At 39.3% G+C, this 23,675-nt stretch overlaps 1 protein-coding gene across 3 annotated transcripts in view; it reads left to right on the forward strand.

The window, feature by feature from the left end:
* The window catches only part of cdkal1 (CDK5 regulatory subunit associated protein 1-like 1), a 257,896-nt gene that overhangs the window by 181,882 nt on the left and 52,339 nt on the right, over positions 1-23,675 (forward strand). For all 3 annotated transcript variants that reach the window (XM_085176654.1, XM_085176653.1, XM_085176655.1), the window contains exons 11-12: positions 7,067-7,247; positions 20,358-20,420. In XM_085176654.1, coding sequence (XP_085032780.1) covers positions 7,067-7,247; positions 20,358-20,420 — 244 coding nt within the window. The remainder of the gene's footprint in view (positions 1-7,066; positions 7,248-20,357; positions 20,421-23,675) is intronic.

Consider the following 23,675-nt stretch of genomic DNA (forward strand, 5'->3'; position numbering starts at 1 on the left):
ACATGGGAATTGTTGGTGATATTAAAGTCCTGTTTGTGGCACATTAGTATATGTGAGGGGGTAAACTCCTCAAGATGGGTGGTGACCATGGTGGCCATTTAGAAGTCGGCCATCTTGGATACAACTTTTGTTTTTTCAATAGGAAGAGGGCCATGTGACACATCAAACGTATTGGTAATGTCACAAGAAAAACAATGGTGTGCTTGGTTTCAATGTAACTTTATTCTTTCATGAGTTATTTACAGTTTTCTGACCACTTATAAAATGTGTTCAATGTGCTGCCCATTGTGTTGGATTGTCAATGCAACCCTCTTCTCCCACTCTTCACACACTGATAGCAACACAGCAGTATCCATAGTTTCAGGTGCTGCACAATCTCGTATCTTCACACCATAGACAATTGCCTTCAGATGACCCCAAAGATAAAAGTCTAAGGGGGTCAGATCGGGAGACCTTGGGGGCCATTCAACTGGCCCACGACGACCAATCCACTTTCCAGGAAATTGTTCATCGAGGAATGCTCGGACCTGGCAACTCAGGGAACGTGCCAGCTTCAGTGCACAAAGAGGGAGAAACATCCTCATGTAGCAATTTCAAATATCCAGTGGCCTTGAAGTTTCCATTGATGAAGAATGGATGCACTATTGTTGTACCCCATATACCACACCAAACCATCACTTTTGTTGTTCCAACAGTCTTGGAGGGATCCATCCAATGTGGGTTAGTGTCAGACCAATAGCGGTGGTTTTGTTTGTTAACTTCACCATTCACATTAAAGTTTGCCTCATCACTGAACATAATCTTCTGCGTGAACTGAGGGTCCTGTTCCAATTTTTGTTTTGCCCATTCTGCAAATTCTGTGCGCCGATCTGGGTCATCCTCGCTGAGATGCTGCAGTAGCTGGAGTTTGTAAGGGTGCCATTTGTGAGTAGCTAATATCCGACTAATGCCACTCTCCAGTGACATGTGGTGAGTGCTACGCTGTGGGCTCTTGCTGAATGAAGCTAGGACAGCCACTGATGTTTCTTTATTAGTGACAGTTTTCTTGCGTCCACATTTTGGCAAATCCAACACTGAACCAGTTTCACGAAACTTAGCAAGCAGTTTGCTGACTGTAGCATGGGAGATGGGTGGTCTTGTAGGGTGTCTTGCATTGAAATCTGCTGCAATGACCCGGTTACTGCGTTCACCAGATATCAACACAATTTCGATTCGCTCCTCACGTGTTAACTTCTTCAACATGACAATGGCTGTGAACAAAGAGAAACTTGTTAAAAACTCATAAAAGAATAAAGTTACATTGAAACCAAGCACACCATTGTTTTTCTTGTGACATTACCAATACATTTGACGTGTCACATGGCTCTCTTCCTATTGAAAAACTAAGTTGTATCCAAGATGGCCGACTTCTAATTGGCCACCATGGTCACCACCCATCTTGAGGAGTTTGCCCCCTCACATATACTAATGTGCCACAAAACAGGACTTCACCAACCATTCCCATGTTATTACGGTGTATCCGTATAAATGGCCCACCCTGTAAAGCAAAAACTAGTAGAAACCACCTAAGGATGGAGAGAGATGTTAAGCCATATTAATACTATGAGCTACAGTATTTCAAGCTGCTTTCTTTAAGACACCTTTTGTCCCCATGCAGCCCCACATCGTCACATTCACAGTTCAGGTTTTTATCCAACATGCCCACCTTAGCTGAAGGCGTTGTTGTCATCTGATCAAAGAATGGGCTCCCAATATTCTTCAGGCTTCCTTTAGCATTCTTTATTTCGATGTGACTTGTCTTGGGGGCTCTAGAAGTTCATCATGTGTAGAGAGTGACATTATGTAATAGATGAGAGTCTAAAGCATTTACCGGTCTATTTTTTAGAGCTAGAATTTTCAAGCGCCCTGCTATCTTGGACAAAAAGAGGAAAAAAAAAACATGAATCATTATTTATTTTAGAGTATTGGACTGGACAGATGGATCTTAAAGCTTGAAATCCGTAGCGCAGTTCCCACTGCTCTTCCTCACATCAGCACTGCTTATGTCAGACCTGAAATTTTCCTGCAATAATTCTCAAACAGAATTTGTTTTCAGTCTCATTACAGCTGCTGCGCTCTCCCTTCCTCACACATAATTACACTTTCTAGTTAAGCTGTCAGGTTACATGTTAATGTGATTGTATGTAGGACTTGAAGTTTCTTCAAGGGATTTTTGCAAACTTTTTTGCGTTTAACAAAAAATCTGTCATAGCGCTTAATTTACATCTCTTCTCATTGCCGTATCTCTTTCTCTTCACCTACTGACTCCTACGCTACAGGAGCCCGACTGAGCCAAACATTATCATTTCAGAGAACACACACACACACACAGTGCAGCACAGATGGCAGGCATGGTCTCTTTCCCACACATGAACAGGTAAATATTTACCATCCCAGATTGTCTTTCTTCCAATCTCATCCTTCTTTCCTCCACCTTTTTATACCGTATACTTATTTTGTCGCTTGCTGCGTTTTGGTTTGTTTCCCGTCCCAGTGGTCGTGCCTTCATTTTGTCACAGGCCACGTTCACAGGCATCTGTTGTTCAAACATACACATATTTTAAATATCCGGTGACGAGGCTCGTTCTGTGTCTATGGGGACTCGTGCACGCATGTATTGAACGTGTGAAGTCTTTAGCAAACAAAGAGTTGATGGTGAGATTTCTGAAGCTTAATTCAGCCCAGCCAGGCTGATTAGGGATTAGCTGGAGATTTTAATAGTAGAGCTTAGCCTTCGTGATGGTTCCCTGTCCCCCTGTGCAAAACTTAACTAAAACTTAACTAATAGCTAATGGAGGCTGCTGTCTATGGGGGTGTTGTCCATTTGCCTCAGTGAAGCAGGAGCAGAAGTGACAGAGAGGAAAATACACAGACAAAGACACATGATTTTCTTCAGCAGCGCCTTTTAAGCACCTGCTGAAGTCTCACCATTAGTCATTAGAGTAGCGATTGACTGTATGCTGCATGCTCTTTCTTTTCTCTTCACATGTGTAACATATTCACAAGGTATTCATTTGCTTTCCATTATAACACATCATCCATGGTCTCAGACTTCATCAAATAGGGACCAAATTAAATGCAGGTTTTCATGCATCCTAAATATGCTTATGGTTCATATATGGGGAGATTGTAAGTTGTCAGTAGGGGTGAAAGCGGAGGATGTTTATGCTTTATTTAAATCCTGCTGAGTTTAACATATGGAGCTTCATATTTAGACTTTGATGATGATGCTTCTTTCACAATATATTTTTAACATACATTTATTTTTGTTTGTGTTTTGTGTCAAATAAGACACTCTGTGGGCTTTTCTTTAATAAATATAAAATCTTTAACACTTTTGTCACTCACTCACTTTTAATGCCTCAGTTATTGAAATGTCCTTTTCTGCTTTCTGTTTATCTCCTTTCCACACACACTTTTGGTTTTTTTTTTGGTAAATCTTTACTGGTTTGTCTACTGGTTTGAAAAACACGCATTTTTAAATATGTCTGTGAAGGTTCTCAGTCATCCAGGTCATCGGAAATCACATGATAGGGTGGGGCCAGTTTTCACAATGAGCTCACCCGAAACCCTGGCTGATTGGGACCCACACCCGCTTTCACACCTTGGCTCATGTGATTAGGTAGAGCACAGGTGTCGAACTCCAGGCCTCGAAGGCCAGTGTCCTGTAGGTTTTAGATGTGTCCTTGATCCAACACAGCTGATTTAAATGGCTAAATTACTTCCTCAACATGTCTTGAAGTTCTCCAGAAGCCTGGTAATGAACTAATCATGTGATTCAGGTGTGTTGACCCAGGGTGAGATCTAAAACCTGCAGGACACCGGCCCTCGAGGCCTGGAGTTCGACACCCCTGAGGTAGAGGATCATCAGGAGGTCCTTTGTCCCTCTTTGGGGGGAAACTCCCACTGGGTTTAAATCTGGGACTCCCCACCATTGACCCTTAGAACTGAAGAAGCTTCTCGGATGAGAGGTGAAACGTCTTCAAGCAACTCAAAGAAGTCCAGACGCTTTTCTTTCCAAGCTCTTTAGACTACGCATTTTTAAAGCACGCGTCCTCAAAATTCTCACAAGCAACAGTTCTAAGAGCAGCATTAGAGCACTACTGAATATCAGAAAGCGTTTTCTAGGCGTAAGGTGTAAAATAGAGCTTAAAAAATTCAGTGGAAGGATATAAAACTTGCAGGCTTTATTAAGGATTCAAAGACGTATGCATGCCTCATCCGCTGTTTAAATTATGCCCGGTGTTTTGTGGCAAATGTTAATACAAGGTTAAAAAGACAAACCAGTGTTTCAGGATCTGAAGTTTGTAAAAATAGCTCTGTTCTGCACCGCTTTAATTGAAAGCAAGTTGAGCTGAAATGTAATTTTACATCTTTTCCTTGATTTTTTTTTTTTTACTTCCCATCTTTCTTTCTTTGGGTCTATCTTTGGTTCTTTGTTTCTCACACTCTCTGTTTTTGAAAGGTGAACAATAACAAGATCCATTTCTCCTCTCTCATTTTAACAAGGACAGTATCAGTGTGGTTCTTGTTCATTAGTATCACATATCACACCTCTGTCACCCTTAGATCTGGAGGAGGCAGAGGTGTCAAAATGACACATGTGCGCACGCATATTTTTTTTACCCTCTCCTTCACCGAAAGAAAAAGCCACAGAAGTCGATTCGCACTAGTTCCTGCTCTTTCCCTCAGTGTTCCATTTTTCTTCTGTTATTTTGCACCCCTGGCCTGAATTGTGCATTTTTCTTCATAGCAGCAATGTGTGACTTTCTAGTAGTATTACAAAAATGAAAAGCACCTAGTGCCTGCCTTTAACTCCTCACTGCCACCACTACCCAAGGGCAATAGCAAATTAGATATACGTTCCCTCTGGAGATACAAGAAACGTCTTTGTATTTAGAAAAAAGTGCTTGTTTGTTCATAGTCCTAATTTTATTTACCTTCCCTACCACTGCGTTAATAAAACAGCTCAGGGGACTATATGAGCAAGAGCTTTAAATAGCAGTAAATTAGTTTATTCGGTATTTCTTTTATCCTTAGAATAGATGAGCTTTTCATTTTGTGTGTGTGATTAAATCTCATGTGATGCACAGGATTTCTTAAATGTGGCTTGTCTGACACACTGACACAATTGGCAGCCTCATCATCAGAAAATGAAATATATATTCTCATTTTCAGGATACTTTACCTGACTGATTGTTGTAGGAGGGTACAGACCTTCAATAGATACTCAGTAGAACTGCAGTTTCAGAAGATCCAAGGAATCTGTTTTAATGAACGATCGGGAATTATACATTTATTCAGCCGTTTGACCATTCCTTGCACTGCGTTTTAAACGTAGCTCCACTTCTCCATATGATAGTTGTCGGGCAGATCCGAGAGGTCAAGGATGCCTGTGCCCGCAAGCCGTGATTTAATATTAATGACCAGCAGCCAATTGGAAGTCATCAATAGTTCAGAGGTTATCTTGGGGTTGCAGATGCAGGAAGTTAATGTAATTAAAGATGCATCACATTGTCGATTGCAGAGAAAGTGTCTCTTCCACTCTTAATTTCTTTGTTGAGCTGTCTTCTCTTTGTAAGGCCCTTTAATATGCCTTTGTGCGTTTTTGATTTTTGTCCAAATATCTTGTGCTTTGCATGGATTTTCATCCAAGCACTCCTTATAGTTGTCTTTTTCTGTGTGTGTAGCACATCTGAAAGCCTTTGTAAGAAGGAAAGTGACTGGGGAAAGAAAACAGATTGAAGGCATAAATAGTCAGAAGGCTACATGTAATGGTCTCGTGTGTTGTCTTTGACAGGGTGCTGTTACATGAGGATGCTCCTGCACCCCTCTGATTTCTCTCTGTGCCTTTTTGTACTTTGATAGAAAGCTTGTAGTCAGTGGTTATGCTTATTTAAATATAAATGTTATTTTCTGTTCTGTTTAAAACCTTTTCCAGTTTGAATTTTTACAGAAGATTCTATTGGAAGGCCAGTTTCCCAAAAAATATTTTAGATTCCTGTACTTGTAAAATGCTTTGTCTTTAGAAGAATTCTCTTATGCTACTTTGGGCTTTTGGGGTAATTGGCTGTTAATTGGAAGAAATAATGATAAATAATAGTAATAAATGCCTAAATGCCTTTGGGATTAGGTGTTATCACAGAAATTTGTGGTAACACATACTGTCAGTCTCAATGGGAATGTCATGTCCTATAGGTATGCACCTTTTTCCCCTATGGAGTTCTTTTCCAAGCCGCCCAACAGCTGTCAATACAAACAAAATACATGGAAGAAATCATTGCATTTATTCCCACAACATTCTACTGGCCCCGATTAATCCAATGAGCCAGCCGGTCAATAATCAAATACTAATGATCGGCAGCAGAGGTTGCTAATTAGGTTTTGATTGGCTGAATCCTCCCGAGTCCACGGGGAAAGGCACTACCCTCCTTTCATGCTATGGTGCCTTAGATAGTTCAAAGGTGCACAGCAGCAGTGGACAAATGTCTGTGATTTCCAAACTCGGGCAGAATCTTATGTAATAAATTAGGTAGTAGTTGGCTGCCAGTGATTGTATTGTGATTTGTTTTCGTGTGTGTAACCAAAGTAAAAGTAGTTCCACAAGATGGATGATATGAACCAGTGGTCCTAAAGTGCTGTAGATTGGTTTCATAGCAAAAGTGGATCTTTTGCTGTGGATTTTTAAAAGGTAAATGTTGATAACACGATGTTCTATGACATGGTTTTCATCTAAAGTAGTGTCCTGTAACTCTTGATTGCACGATACAATTTTTTAATAAAGCTAGTGCAACACTTTTTGTGTTACAAAGTAGCTACCAGTATCTTTACCCAATCAGCTGAAATTGTTTAGTGTAACAAAAAAGAAGCAGGAGAGACATCCATTATTTGAGAGGGATTAGTTTCCATTTCAGAGCAATAAAAATAGAGATGAATGCCTTTTTTTATACACTATTTGTTTTTAAAATGATTTTCTAGGATGTAGCAAAAACTAAACTAAGTGTCTCTGTCTTTCTTTCTCTTATAGAGTCCCTGGTGTAACGATTGCTACAGATATCATCTGTGGTTTTCCCGGAGAGACCGACGAAGACTTTCAAGCAACCATAGACTTAGTGAAAGCCTATCGATTCCCCAGTCTTTTCATCAACCAGTTTTACCCCCGACCCGGTACGCCTGCCGCCAGGTTGGAGCAAGTACCAGCACATGTGGTGAGTGCAGACACGGACAGAGTTTTGATCAGATGCTCAGAAACATGCCAATTAAAGAAGCAAACTTTAGCTTATTGTTACTTAAAAATGTAAAAGCCTTTTCTATACTTGTGAAGATTTTGCACTATTTTAGTATCACTAATCCTGAAATGTATGGAGGAGTGACTGCGAGAGAACATAAATCAAGCTAATACGCTCCATAGACATTATTTAGCTGAAAATCTTCTTAAATAAGAAATTGTCTGAAGCATTTTTCTCTCGACTTCCCAGGAGATCTACATGCTATTAGTAAATGTTGTCTAACGGTGGTAACAGTCTCATCTGAACACATTATTGTTCTTTGTATAACCACCCAACTTGCGACACATCGCTTCTCTAGCTTCCTACATCTCCCCATCTGCTGCCAAATAAAACAATTAACAGCTAATAAAATCTTAATTGTTTGCAAAGGTGTGTGAGTGAGGGAGGGAGTGAGAAGCAACCCAGACTGAGCATATCACACTCAGTCACACCAACGTTTTCTTGACCTTTTCGCTCATGGATTTCTCAGCTAGATTGCTGTTTGGCGCAACTAAATTCTTATATAATGAGCTAAAGCGTTCATATGTATTATATCAATGCTAAGTAATAATGTAGTTGAACTTTATGATCACACCGTTGATTATACACACTTTTTTCTTCATACTACACTTTAGCAATAGTACACCTTGTGATTTTTTTTCCCTTAAGGAACTAAACTTAACACGCGATTATTTGCAGTTGTTTGTAAAAATCTTTACTCGTGAAAAATTATTTACTATTACTAAAATATGATCCTGTTTCTAAAGTTATTGGACAAAACGTGCAACAAAATGCAACAGCTCACATTACTGAAGTGCTGCCCGTTGCACATGTGCTGCTTGTGTTTGTACTTCTACCTGAAATATTTTCTTTGACCTCCTTTTTCTTTAGTTTGACCTTTTACATATGCTGTACTCTATACCGTGTTGTCTTCTTTCTTGCATTTATACTCCAATACTCAACATCAAAGTGTTGACACATCTCTTTCAAGTGGAGTGTCTTCATAAGTCATTCTCTTTTTCCCTTTTCTCGCCTTCCTCACTTTGCTCTCTGAGGAGAAGCCGGGTGCTTCCTAGAGGGATCAATCCCCAGACACAACCACACTACAGCTTCTATTCTTCTTTATTTCCCTCTTCGTTCCTTCTCCTCTGACCTTTATTGTCTGTGTTTGGATTATAGCACAATCACACCAAGATTTCATTCAGCTTTTTGAGTTTAAAATGTGACATGTAAGAAGACCTTTAATTGTCAAATTAGCATCTTTTTGTAAGACAAGAGCTTACAAAACTGCTTCAAAATAACTCAGGACACTGTAAAATCCTAAAAACTGGACTTCACTGAACTGCAGTGCTCTGCTTTTAATACATACAGAATATGGTTTGGCATTTTGCTGAAATAAACAAGCTAACCTAATCAAGAAGCTGATTGAATGTAGGGCTGTGCCATTATGGCCTAAAAGTACTATTGCAATTATTTATCATATTTTTTTTAATTGATTTTAAGCAGCAGAAATATTTTTATTGTAGTGTCAGTTAAATATAACACTGATATGTTAACATTATCGTTATCTTTATTCGTGCTGCAAATCTTTGCATCAAAATAAAATTGTTCTTATTTAAATTCATAGAGTCACTTAGAATAAAGTGAAGTAAATTACAATGTAAATATATTTGATATGAAGAAGCAAAATATCAAGTCTTTCAATTCTTTCATCGTGGCTGATTGATGGATGTGAATAAAATTTATAACTCAACATCTATGAGATCTCTCTCCATTTCCCCTGCGATGCACTGCCACTTTGGAAAAGTACCATATTTGTCCAGTAGGTAACTCTTTTTCCTGAAGTCTTACTAGTAGTAGTAAGTTGTTACTCTCTGTGTTTATTGGACAAATGGAATACAACTACGGGAGTACATTGTGGATTTCAGTGTTCTTGGTGACCTGGATGGTTACCAGTGATGGGAATAACGGCGTTACAAGTAACGGCGTTACTAACAGCGTTACTTTTTTTCAGTAACGAGTAATCTGACTAATTACTATTCCTATCGTTACAACGCCGTTACAGTTACTAACAAGAAAATGCAGTCCGTTACTATTTTTCAACAAACAGACGGTTGAAGCTGTGTTCAGCTTACCGCATCTTATATCAGTTGCACGGAAGTAGCTGACTGCGTAAGTAATCTGGACACTACAGCTTTAAGCAGCTGCGCACTCTCGCGGACGGTAATCACGATCACTGTCTAGCACAACACCAGGAGCTAAAGGGGCAAAACAATCGCATGAGTTACGACTGGGCGATATATCGAGTTTTTTAAAAATATTGATATATTTTTATACGAGATATAAGATGTGACAATATCGTTTATATGGATATAGTATATGTTACGTAATTATACTTGTGGAGCCGCAAGTTTGCCTCTCTTTTGTCGACTTTTGACTCTACGCAAAGATACTCCGCCTCGCCTCTCTCCTTCACTGAACACAACTTCCCCTCCCCCATCGCTTCACCTGCAGGCAACGACAAGATGGACACGGCAAATCTCCGTTAACGAGTTACCGCCCATCGCCCTGTGCGTGGGACTGGACGGCGTCAACGTGTTAATGAGCTAACCGCGCTAACGATAACCGCGCTAAGGATTTTAGGCTAAAATCCTTTCATTTTCTCAAAAGTTGACAGCGCGCCCTATGTATGAATTCTGGTTGTGCTTGATGACCGCGAACCGATTTTATGTACTGCACGGCGCTCAGCAATCTGTCAAAATATGTTTTGGTACGACTTTGGTAAGCTACGGAGCTGCACCGCTTGATTGTCGGAGCATTACGGCTACCGAGGAGCCTCGCGGAGTGATACGTACTGTGCTTCAACGTAATATTACCGTATTGTGTGTGTATAAGGACCATAAATGGCACCTGTTAAGAGACATGGTTACAAAGAGGATTTCAAACTCAAGGCTGTCAGTCACGCTGTAGAACTCGGGAACAGAGCAGCTGTGAAATCTGTCTCTTTGTTATTATGCTCAGCGTCTGTTAGTTTACATTTTGACTGCACAATTGTGAGCTCTTTGTTATGCACAAAAACAACATTTTCTTTTATTTATGGAGCATTATTATTTAATAAATGCTCATAATTTATATTTATATGCTGTATGTTAATAAAAGTGCCTGTGTGACATCTGGGACACAGCTTCGACTAAGAACTCTATTTTTATTCTTACTTTATGGCTTTAAAAAAAATATCGAGATATATCGCCATCCAGCTAAAAAATATCGAGATATGAATTTTGGGTCATATCGCCCAGTCCTAGCATGAGTGCTGCTGTTTGACTGAGGAAGAATAAAGTGGTCGTGGTAAGCCAATCACATGACCACTTAAAGACAAAGCAACAAGGTGATCTATACCAGTTTATAAACTGTGTTGATAGGCCACGTAAAACCAGAGTCATGATAAACAATATATACGCGGCGTTTTTTCCTCAATAGTTTCGTCACATTTACTAAGGACAGCGCTAGCAAGCACTCTCTGCTTATGACCAAAAACAAACAAACAAACAAAAACAAAAAACAGGACGTTTTAGGAGTGACGGCGAGAGAGAGAGAGAGAGAGCAGAAAAAGAGAGAGAGCGAGTTTTGAGATGTGAAAGAGTTGTGACATTTAGCGTGTTTGGTGTGTAGTTAATGTGTTGTCTTGTGTAGTTAGTGTGTAGTGTTGTGGATAGTTTTGTGTTGTGTGTCAGAACAATGAGGTGACTGCTGTCTCCAGGTAGAAACAGGAGTGATACACCTGCTGCTGTCAGACCGGCAGGTATCAGGCTGTGATGTTCTCCTTTATGGTGGACAGAAATTTTTCTTTTGGAGTGGCACAAATAATTTGTGTGGCATCATATTGAATGCAGAAATGCTGATTGTTCTGTAAATAGTTTGAAATGGTTATTTAAAAAAATCAAGGTAAAAGGTCAATAACTTTTGTTGTTTGCAAAACTTGTGCATAGGATTTTAAAATTGACGATTTATATTTGCATTTAAAGTTACGAAATATGATTCATTAAACATGTTTGTGATTGCTACAGTAAAAAATACAACTTTTTCTACTGGGATTTTATGTTTTTTGTCTGATTTTAGATCAATTGTGTTAATACAGTATGTCAAAATGAAAACATAACTGTAAATTCAGACACGTGAGGTTGTGCTGAAAAGGATGATACCAAACAAGGTAAACTGTGGAGGGAAAATCAAAAGTAGTTAAAATGGCGAATTATACCCTGGACCCCAGAGGGTTAAATGTTGTTGTTTTTTTTGTTTTTTTTTAAAGTAACACAATAGTTACTTTTCAAGTAATTAGTTACTTTTAGAATATTGTAACTCAGTTACTAACTCAGTTGCTTTTTTGAAGAAGTAACTAGTAACTATAATTAATTACGTTTTCAAAGTAACTTGCCCAACACTGATGGTTACACAGACACACTGATGAAGCTCGGTTTTATAGACATCTGAGCTGATGCTGGGCAATTCACGTCGTCATACTGCAATTAGCTTGGTTGCGCATGTTGCACGTAAAGGATCCAGGACTTTATCTCCTGCCATGCCAGATGTTTGCCTTTTGTCTTGATGATCTGTTACCTGTTGCATTTCTGTTTTTCATCCTAGTGTTATTAGGATGAAACATCACATGCAGGCACGTGGAGTCAGGCAGTGATGAAGAGAGCGCTGGATTAGCTTTTTTCTTTAGCGTCCTGTTGGCAGAGCGCTCATTTTGAAAATAGTCTGATCTTCGCGCACGATTGATATAAAAAATTAAACTGTGTGGCCCTAAATGGATGCCGTGACATGTCGGTCCAAAACCTGTGACCTGGCAGTCACCCATGCCGTGTTCATTGCTCAGTATTGCACCCAGATACCATCATGGATCCAGAAGTTTTAACTGTACACCAAAAACATGCTGGATATTTCTTATCTTGGTGAGGCAACATCGGTGGTTTAAATAGTTCTCAAATTGATACTGTTGCACTGAGTCACTGGGTATACTGGAAAAAAAAATCATTGTAATAAAGAACAGCCTTGCCTCACATGAACAAAAGTCCATATTTAGGTGCCTAGAATAAGATGGCAATCATTTGTTTTTGTTTTTTTGCTATTAAACTTTATAGAAAATGTACATTTTGAGGAACAATTTAAAAGAGACAGAGAATGGTATATATTTCTTGTCAGAGAGACAAGAAATATATACTCGTGTGGCTCTGTATACAGTACACCTGCTTCAGTGGTTAAAGCCGCACATAACATCACTACATCAGTCAGCATGCACCTGTTTTCAAACACAAACACACACAGCAAACAGACGACATCTAAGCCATGTAGGGTCGGTCATTAATAAAGCGCACCAGATGGTTTGTCTGGAATACAATTGTGTTCAATAGCCACAGGAGGGATGGATGGAGAACTAGATGGATTAGGAACGGAGGTCTTAGATAAAGAGTGTGTAGGAAAGGAGAGCAGATAGAAAGCACTGCTGAAAGGGAGATGGATGGAGGAAATAATGAGACAGGAAGAAACACATAAAGGGACATGTCCACCGTGATGCATGTTGGGGCTTCTGCACAGCCTCCTAAATGTGGCCGCTGATGTTGATGTAAATGTATGTAGTGAGGCTTTTCATAGTTACAGTTTGGTTTTGAGGGAAATATAGTAAACCATATTTACTATATTGTACCAATGACTGCTAATGGGTCACCACAGGGCATCTTCTATGTCCGTCTTGCCCTATCCCTTACATCCGTCACACCAGCTGTCTGCACAAACTACTTCTCTACTCCCTTGAATCTTCTGTGTTCTTGCCCAGCAGCTCTGTATTCAACATCCTATCTCCAACATATCCACTATCCCTTTTCTACACGTGTCCAAACCATCTTTGTCTCCAAGCCACTCAGCCTGAATTTGTGTCTGATACACTCATTTCTAATGTTGTCCATCTTGGACACCCTCAATGAAAATCGCAGAATCTCTGGTTCGGGCTCCTGTCCTTTTGTCAGTGCCACTGTCTCCTGAAAATACATCTGTATTGTACTGATGAGACTCGATGTCACTGTGTAGAAACGACTCCTTTTCAAAAACGAGATTTTTTTTCACGCTTTGCTGCTTTGGCACTCGATGAGCTGAGGACAGAAAAGAGAATTTGGTGCAAATATTTGGCTATTTCTAAATCCCGAGTTTTAAGGTTAAATTGTTTTAATTTGACAATCTATTCTCTAACAAGCAAACAAATATTTGATTAGAAAAATGCAGTCATGAGTGAAGCCTGTCCATCTTCATGTCCAGCTGTCCTGTTCTGTTATGACCGGCTATATTAGATGACTTATGAGAGAATCCTCACTTTAGATTCAAGTGTAGGAAAACACAAAGAACAGGAGACCACATGGATGGAGAGAGAAAGCTATCGTGTTGAGAATAAAGGGAAGTGAATATTATTAGCTTGGATCCCTCTAATCATCCCCAGGTGACTCGAACCTAGCCTTGATAAATGAACTTGCTAAGTAGAAGCTGTTTGGATGTCTGCTGGTAAGGCCGGGTTTTCCAGTGAGCAGCTGCACGAGACAAAGAAAAGAAAAAAGTGATAGAGAAAGAGATTGGCTGCTCAAATGGGACAGTGTTTTTAATTTCCCCTGGTTGTAATTGGTTAAAAACTCCATTACCCACGAGGCACCAGTGCAGTAGCTGTCAAAGTAAAACAGCTGGCCAGCCACCAGTAGCTCCATCTTCAAGCCTCTGTATCATCTATCTATGCCTGGATGCACACTCAGAAAAATCCACGCTTCCCCTCCATCTCTGTCTGTATTTGAGACAAAACACTCCTACATGCCTAACAGGGGAGCTAATAACAGTTGGTTAAAGGGAGTCTAGCAGGTATTAAGTTGAGTTAATGGTTAAATTGCTGTCTATGCTAGAGAGGCCTACATTTGATTAATGAGCTCCTAGCACACTAATAATAGAAGACATTGCATTTTAATGATACGTTTTTTTTTTTTCTTTTTTAATTCAAATGATTTTTTTCTGTGTATAGGTCATCAGCGCGCTGTTATAGCTGGAGGGAAAAGCAATAATAATGTGTGGAAAAATAAAGTAGGCTTTTTGACTGAAGGGAATTTTGTTTGATGTTGAAGAAGGATGATTGTGGTGAATAAAGTGTCATTTTTTTAATTTGGAGAAATTCTTAATTAGAACACTTTGACTGTTGGTGCACTTGAAGCATATACTCTGAAGAAAACTTTTCAAAACCCTTTGGAATTATGTAGATATCATAATTGATTACTCACAAAATGTGATTTGATCTTTTTCTAAATCACAGTTATAGACAACAATAATCTGACTAGACAAATAACACAGCAACAGCCATGCTTATCATGCCTTATTGAACACACTGAGTAATCACTTTACAGCCCGGGCTTGAGAAATATACGAGCCTCGGTGGTAATGACTCCCCAAAAGCTACTTGGAACCAGGTGTTCCATTAAAGCGAATGCAATTAGAAGTGCAGGTTGTAGATGTGCTCCACCTTAAAAACAAAGGTGTACAAAATCTGGTTACTTTAGAAGAAGCATTATACACTTTTTGCAGCATTTCCTACTTTGTATCCATCAATCTATTAAAAAAATGGGCGGCAGGAGCTCTGTTGCTGCTCTCCCTAATAGTAGTTGTGCTACAAAGATACCACCAAGAACAAAATGTGCAATTCGGAAAGAGCTGATATAATCTAAGGACACCATGAAGGAAATCAAAAGAATTAAGAACATCTCGGGCAATGTTCTCATATCTCATTGGATAATGTTCTGTGTGCAGATGAGACAAATTGACCCTTTTTTTCCCTTTTATCTTAGCTCTGCACAACCCCAAATTTAGAGGGAAAAGGCAACAAATACTATATGTATTTTTTTTTTATCCCTTATAGTCCCCACACGTGAGATTTATGTAGTCCTCTGCATTTAACCCATTCACTCAAGTTTTACACATTCATGAAGAGACAGGATAGCCGTCGGTGGATTCGGGGCGAACACTCTACCTACTGAGCCATCCCTACCCTGTACAACACGGGAGCTGCATAGTTTGGGGCTGTCCTGCTTCATAATGCCTCAGGCCTGGATGGCTTGCAGTCACTGATGGAAGGAGGATTTGAAAATTATATTAGGAAATTTGCAGCGACCAGTCTTCGATCTAGTACTCGGAGGAGACGTTGGGTGATCCAAAGTCTTCGGATCTGGCTAAGTCAGGGGCGTGGCTTTAACCCTGGTCAAATGACTCAGGGGGCCTTTTCATGCCAGAAATGTTGATGAACAACATTATTGTAGGAGATAATGATCCACAATTTATCTTATAAGCAGTTACAGGAGACTCATGCTGCTAAATAAACTTTGCTACATTTTAGCAGTTTGCATTATATATCTGGGTGGGACAGTGGTGTGGAAAGCCTCACAGCAAAAGTCCTGGGCTCAGATCCACTGGCCGGTGCATTTCTGAGTGGCTTTTTCAAAGCCATACATTAACTGGCAATTGTAAACTGGCTGTAGGTGTGAATGTCTATGTGTTAGCCCTGTGATAGTCTGGTGACCCCACCTTTTGCCTTATGACAGCTGGGATAGACTCCAGCCCTCGCACAACACTGATTTGACTGAGAGGAAGAGGATGGATGAATGATGATTGCTTAACTGAGATAGTGGGTAAGAAAATGTTAGTTTAGTGACCTCTGTGAGAGAGGAAGGTCATAAACCCCACTGTGACCACTCTGTGATGCTTTAGGAAGTGTAAATCCTTCACAACGCTGCGGTTGATGCCTCAGGCTCTTTGACTATAGATATAATGACGCTCGAGCTCTATATCATTAACATCTGTTTGCCATTAGGGAACGACAAGTGGGCGCATATTGGTGACCAGAAGCAATTTAAGTATTAGCAAGATCATTGTTACCTTGCCCCACAACACACAATCATTTTGGCATGCTGGAATAATACCAGTATGGGTTTCATAGACACACACGTGCAATTACACACAATTCTACTGCCTTGCGTCACAGAGTCATGCAATCTATATTTTTTGTGAATTGGCAAACTATGCGCAGGGCCTCACTGAATTGCAGTATATACACAAAATACTCATTAAAAACAGCTTCTGCTTTTATATGTATGTCAAACATACATATAAAATCGTCACTCAATCAGCAATAAACCATTTAGAATCCCGTTATTAGTTTTATGTTTTAAGTCGGCGAAACTAGCAGTTGTTTCCTGGTCTTAATATTGAATCTTTTCAGATGGTGTCATTAATGATCACAAAATCAGAGCTTGATCAGATCAACTCTTTATGAGCTTTGTGCTGCTACTTGTTTATTAGATAAGATAATTGTATTTTTTATGATGGCTTCGATATTGTTTACTTGTGTCGCCACTGCTCCTGCGTTGGAAGTTGGCTACGTTCATGTAATGTCACTTCTGGTTTTATGAAGCATCCGTCTCTGGGGACAACAACAGATGGATGTCATGATAACAACCATTGTTCATCATCACCCGGCTGACAGGTCCACACGCTCACGGATTGGCTTTGTATTGCTGGGTTGTCACTAACAGCGACATCGACAGCATGCAAAATTAACTTCGAACATGCACCCAAACACACGCAGATGCACACACACATATCTGTGTACAGAGGAAAAAGTCATACATGTCATGCAGACTTGATAACATTAAAGATGTCATGGGATCATTTTTAGGCGATGACTATTTGGACAGATGTCACTTTTAAACAAACTAAAGTGTGATGTTTGGTTTGTTTAAATCAGACTTTGGTTTGTTTTTCCCTTTGGTGTGGTTGGTTTGTACAAATATGAACATGATAATTGCAGTGGTCTACGGTTCACAAACAAACTCCAGAGCAGTTTGTCACAGACCGGTTTAATGTCAGACTATATTTTCATGGACCGGCCTTTAAAGTGTTGCGGATAAATATAACAAAATAAAATGAAACGACCAAGACAAAAATTGTGATTTTTTTTTTTTTTTTTCTTGGTAAATATAATAATAAACACAAATTCGGCGTGTAATTGTAACTTTATTAGCAGCGTCCTTCTGATATGCACCAACAACAGAGTGTAACATCCTCCTCTCTGTCCCTTATTCTCTCTGGTCACTATGGTAAAGCGTAAATATTTATTTCAAAATAAGACACACAACTACAACACAGGAAAAGAGCCAGGGAAACGATAAAAACGTAGAAAACCATAAATTTCACACCCGAGCCTCAACTCTCGCGGCCCAGTACCAAACGACTCGCGGTCCAGTCCGGGGTTGGGGGCCGCTGATGTAAATGATATTATGTGTTTACAGATCATCCGCAGTCTGTTTGAGTTTTAGTCTACACATCTTTACCTCCAGACTATAAACTAATGCATGTGGTTAGACTTTTACTGCTATAGCTAAGAGTGTAGTTCTTATTCTAGGACCCACAGACAGAGCAGTTGTGGGATAATGAGAGCATTCAGCTTTCTTTAGCAGCTTTCCACAATAATCGGGAGGTTTAAAGGAACTTTGTAGCTCCTATCTTAAAGGTTAGGAACAGGTAAGTTGACTTGAGAATATTACAAAGCTGTAGGATTTCAAATAATGAGCTGAGGTTTCCACCTTTTCCCGATCTGGTGCGACACTGGGACACTTTTTTCATGAGTTTTTATCTTTTAACAGCTTTTTTTAGGCTCACATTATCTCTTTTTGTCTTCTGTTTGTCCGTTTTTATGTTGATCTTTGAATCCCTTGTATTCATACTTTTGTCCATATGAGTGTACAGCTTTTGTTTTTTGTGTTAGTCAGTATGTGCCTTTGAGTTGGTACGTTGTTGTTGTTTGTTGTGTGTATGTGTGCTGCTCCTGAAAAGAACCAAATTCTGCTGAGTATTCATTGGGGCTTGATAAATCCTTACCTGGAGTTAAAGCTGTCTTAGTCGCACTCTCTCACACAAGCACACCATGGAGCATCAATGAATACAGAGTGATGGTAAAAGTTATGAAGGGCTGATAAGAAGGGGGAGAAAGGTGTTGAGGAACAATGATGAGATCGCTGCTCAGAGCCGAGGTGCTCAAGGCAAAAGGAGAGAGTGCAAGAAATTATCAAGAGACATACTTACGTGGGGGAGAGTGGGCAAGAGAGCGAAGAATGAATGATTAGAATGAGTTTTCACCCTCTGGAAAAACAGAACAGGAGGAGGAGGGGCATTGAGGGGTCTGTGGAAAGGCAAAGAAAATGAGAGAAAAGAGGATTTGGGGATTCCAAAGAACCCTTTGGCAGAGGAATAGAGAGGGAATCAGATGAAAACAAGAATGTGAGGATGGCAGTGGGACGGGGCCAATGATTACAGGATTGTATGGATCAGAAGAGGCTTGAGTGAACAGACAATGAGTAAAAGATGGGTAACATATGGAAAGAGAAGAAAGCGAATAGATGGGAGGAATGGAGAAAAGAGCTACGAGCTATGAGAGGAGCAGTGGCAGAGAACAACAGAAAAGGTCCAAACTGGCCAAAACACAACATTTCTGTTCATACACCATATTTTTTATTGTATTATTGTTATTATTTTCTCAATTTGGCCTAATTTTTCTCTTATCTGTGGACTTTAGCAGAGGCTGTATGGCATGCTTCTGAAACTTGACTACACCATGTTGTAAATATGGTTAGTTGAATGTTATGCTTGGTTAGTCAGCAGACATTTTTCCACCTCTACGTTGAAAGATCAAGCTGTCTTTGGCAGTCTGGAATTACCCTGTTTGTCTAGCTGTGCAATAGCGGAACAACAGGTTTTCTGTTCAGCATGTACGGCTCATGCTTAAGGACATTCAACTCAACCCTGCACATTCTAACACTCAAAAAGACTGATATAATGACATAATGTATGAATGCATACTCCCTTTAGATACAGTACCATATTCATATGCCCTTTCCCTTTAGCCATACGTGGCCTAATCAGTGAGCTAATTAGCACTTTCTGTAGCTGCATCAGCCTCATGTAACTCATTGCATTAACAACTGCCACAGATCAAACCGTCACGTCTCACGCTTGTGCATCTCATTATACAGTAAGTACACGAAGGCCAGACTTTAACTAGAAATGAAATGAAGCATTTTCTGCCACAGATGGTGTACAGATAAATACATTCCAACTGTCCGTTCATTATTATTATGAATTCATTGTGGGCATACTTATAAGCCTTGGCTTTTTTCCATCCATTTGAAGTAATCCAGTTAATATCAGTGGAGCTGTAATGTATGTCCATATCTGTATAATATCTCTATGATCATTATCAGAAATACAGAGGACAAGGAAATGCCAATAAGAGGTATCACACGTCCAAAGAAACATTTTACAAACAAAACAAATAAAGGACAAGAAAATTCAGGCTGTGAATCAGAAATCTTTTGTTTCCATTGTTGAGTCGGACTAGTTCTGTATTTTTGTAGGTTTTTTACCTTACAATATAAAGCACCTTGAGGCAACAGTTCTTGTGTTTTGGCGCTATATAAATAATCTTGAACTGAGTTGTCATTTTAAAGTTCTATTGTTAGTCTTGTAGTAAGAGAGTAATCATGTCTTTTTAACTACGTAGATGGAGCTACAGTTAAATCAAAGTGGTTAATTAGCACCAAAGGTGTGAATGTATTACTGCCACTGTTTCAGGAAAGCTAGCCACAGTCACAATGAGTGGTTAGCCTCTGCTGTTGTTGATTGGTTGATCTTGAAAAGAGTCACTTTTAGATGTTTATTAATAATCGTACCTGAATTAGGTGACAGACGTATGTAACAATGTTTAAGATCAAAAACTGAAATGAAAGGTCACAAATCTTCCCGTGGGTTTGCACTTCCAAAAATATGATCACCCCCTCATCCAGCTTCAAACTCGATACTGCACCTCTTCAAGTCTCCATCCAGATGGTCATTAAAAAACATAACGTCATTTATTAGTGAGATTATTTGTTTTGTGTTAATTATGTAAGTGATTCTTAAACATTTTTTTTCTGTCTGCAGAAGAAGCAAAGAACTAAAGAGCTGTCGCAAGTCTTCCACTCTTACAACCCTTATGACCATAAGGTAAGATCTTTCACTGTTTGTCCCTGAATAACTTTCCTCGCCAGCGTGAATTGCAGCATTTCTTTTTCAACACTGTATATTGCTTTATTTGCTCATTTAATGTATCTCAACGAGCCAAGCTTTAAGCTCTGTGTCATTCGCCTCTAGACCGCAAAGTTAGTTGTTGTAGGCCACCATCGCAGCCTTGTATTCAAGGCTATGATGAATTTGTTGTCTCTCCAAGATCTATGGCTCTTGTTAGAAATCTAGTGAATGAGGACGGCTCAAGTGTTTGTTCCTGATTGCATCGTGAGAGCGAGCGTGTTTGAGAGAGTGAAGTCTGATATAAAGCTAATCATCTCTGTCCATGTGTGGATCCTCCTGTATTTATCTCCGTCTGGGTTCATACGAAGTGCGATCAAAAAGTCATGAACTGCACTTATAAGAAGAAAAAGCCTTATGTGTTATAAAATTCTCTTGAGGTACTTGAGGACATTCGACTAGAAGTCATTGTTGACAGGCTATTGCTGGGGGACAAATTCACAATGTGCTACTGGATGAGTGTCGGCAAGAGTTGAGGCTTTTTTCCACTCTTAAAACTGTTGTTTGTTGTCTGAGCCACAGCTGTACAGCCAATAGTTGTTACTATGTTCATCACACAACATCACAGAAACTCTTACTACACTTACTGCTCTGTGTCATGTGACCTTGGCTTTGTGCTGTTAGCACGGAAAAGAAAATCAAATGTTATCAGATTGACATTACACAGCAGAACAAAAATGACACTATTCAGGCACGTTTATGATGATGACTTTTATGTGTTGCATTCATATATAAAGCCGTGTTCTGAAAGGGTCAAACCCATGAACTCTAATAACCATCTCCCATCATGAACGAGATCAGTTATATCCAGCTATGTAGCAACACTTCAGCTTAGCTTTTTATTTGTAACATAGTATTTTTTTATGTGTTAAGCAGTAATTTTAAAGATTTGGGAGAGATCACGTTTTTACTGGTGTAGACACACACCTTTGCAGATCCACACAACCTCAGACAGACATTCAGGAAAAAATAGTAGAAAAGAGAATTTTTAGCAAAAGCAGAGAGGGTGAATAAGGAAAAGAAAAGAATGCCATTAAAATTTATAAACGTGTTTTTATCAGACATGGATCATAAGCATGCTCTATCCTTAAGTATGATTCTCACGGGGATTGAGAAACCAGATGTGTGACAGTGTGCCACTCAGAACTTGGCGTGGTAAGCTGCGGCATCTTGTAAATATCTTTTTACTTTTTTCATTTTCATGTTTTCCTTCTGTTTGTTGAACATGCTGATAAAGCTTAACTTTATTGAAGAAGTTAAATTCTTACTACTGCAGAAAGCCTCATTAAACCCTGGTCCACTTTTGGATAAATCTTTGAATTTAATAACAGGAAATTTAATACCAGGACGCTACACATAAAGAATATCTCTTTCTGAAATTGCCTTGGAAATAAAACCCATATCGTAAAGCTTATGGCTATTTTCTTTTCAGCTCCACATGCTGTCATCTTTTATGAAAATTCAATGTATACATGGATGTTGATTTATGAAAGAATGAATTAAGGATTAATTAAGCTGTTGAGATAATACAGTACATTTAACACCATATATCAGACATAATCTGAGGTTGGTTGTGATATTTTTTATTTTTATTTTGCACATTACATTGTGTTTGTTTGTACTGTAAAGCACATTTGTAGCACTTTGTAGTGATCTAGAGTGGGATCATGGGTAGTCTATTTGTACACATTTGTCTTACGTCCACTGAGATCTTAAAGTTCAACGATTTATTGGTCAAAAATTGTCAAAAAGCCTTAAAACTTAGAAACTGTGATTCTTACAAGTGTGCTGCGTATTGTCAACGTACAGAAGGTACTGTATAAGTATTTAAAATATCATGCCACATTTGACCTATGACCTCTCCTTCAAAGATGAATAGACTGACCTGAAGGTTCAATTCAATTTTATTTATATACCGCCAAATCACAACAACAGTCGCCTCAAGGTGCTTTTTATTGTAAGGTAGACTCTACATTGATACATACAGAAAACCCTAACAATCATATGACCCCCTATGAGGAAGCACTTTGGCGACAGTGGGAAGGAAAAACTCCCTTTTAAAAGGAAGAAACCTCCGGCAGAACCAGGCTCAGGGAGGGGCGGGGCCATCTGCTGCGACCGGTTGATTCAATGCAGAGAGGTCTATTAACTCATAGTGAGTGAGAAAGGTGACTGAATAAGAATTACTCAATGCATCATGGGAATCCCCAAGCAGCCTACATCTATTGCAGCACAACTAAGGGAGGATTCAGGGTCACCTGGTCCAGCCCTAACTATTTGCTTTAGCAAAAAGGAAAGTTTGAAGCCTAATCTTAAAAGTAGAGATAGTGTCTGTCTCCCGAATCCAAATTGGAAGCTGGTTCCACAGAAGAGGGGCCTGAAAACTGAAGGCTTGTCTCCAATTCTACCTTTAAATACTCTAGAAACAACAATTAGGCCTGCAGTGCGAGAGCGAAGTGCTCTAATGGGGTGATATGGTACTACAAGGTTATTAAGATAAGATTGGGCCTGATTATTTATTATTAATGTTAAAGTGATAGTAATGATATTTAGAGCATTGCTTGTATTGATAACATATTCATAACAGTTTGAATACATGTACAGTGTACCTGAATAAGTATAATCATTTTTGGAAAAGAGAAATTAAAAGATTAAATGAATGCTCACACGTACTTTAGCCACATAAATAAAAAATAATTGTACTCAAAATTCTCTCAGGTACATTAAAAATGGTTTTGATGGGGGAAATATGTAAAAGGCTGCACTTTAAGCTTGTTTTCACTGCACCGCAAACGTCTTATTCCCTTATAAGTAAAGGTGAAGGTTTTCCTTTAGATTGACAAAAAATATTCCAGCTTGTAGAGTGTTTTTAACACTCTACAAATCAGCTCATGGTATATAAATGTTACCGTTGGTCTTTTTCCTTTTGTGGAGATGTGCAAATAGATCCCTTTAGATTAAAAATCTGGGTGGCCGTGAGATGTGATTTAATGATAGCAAATGTAATGTCAAGCATGCATTCTCCCACAGCAGGCAGAGTTTTTCCTGTCCTTGCCCGTGTTCGTATACTGTGTAAATGTTGAAGCAAATCAGCGTGTATTAAGCCCATATAGCCCTTAGACAAAAATAAATGAAGGCTGATAATGTCCCTCATTTTCCATGATTCCCTTGGGT

The sequence above is a fragment of the Neolamprologus multifasciatus genome, chromosome 11, assembly GCF_963576455.1.
Source record: "Neolamprologus multifasciatus chromosome 11, fNeoMul1.2, whole genome shotgun sequence".
NCBI lineage: Eukaryota > Metazoa > Chordata > Actinopteri > Cichliformes > Cichlidae > Neolamprologus > Neolamprologus multifasciatus.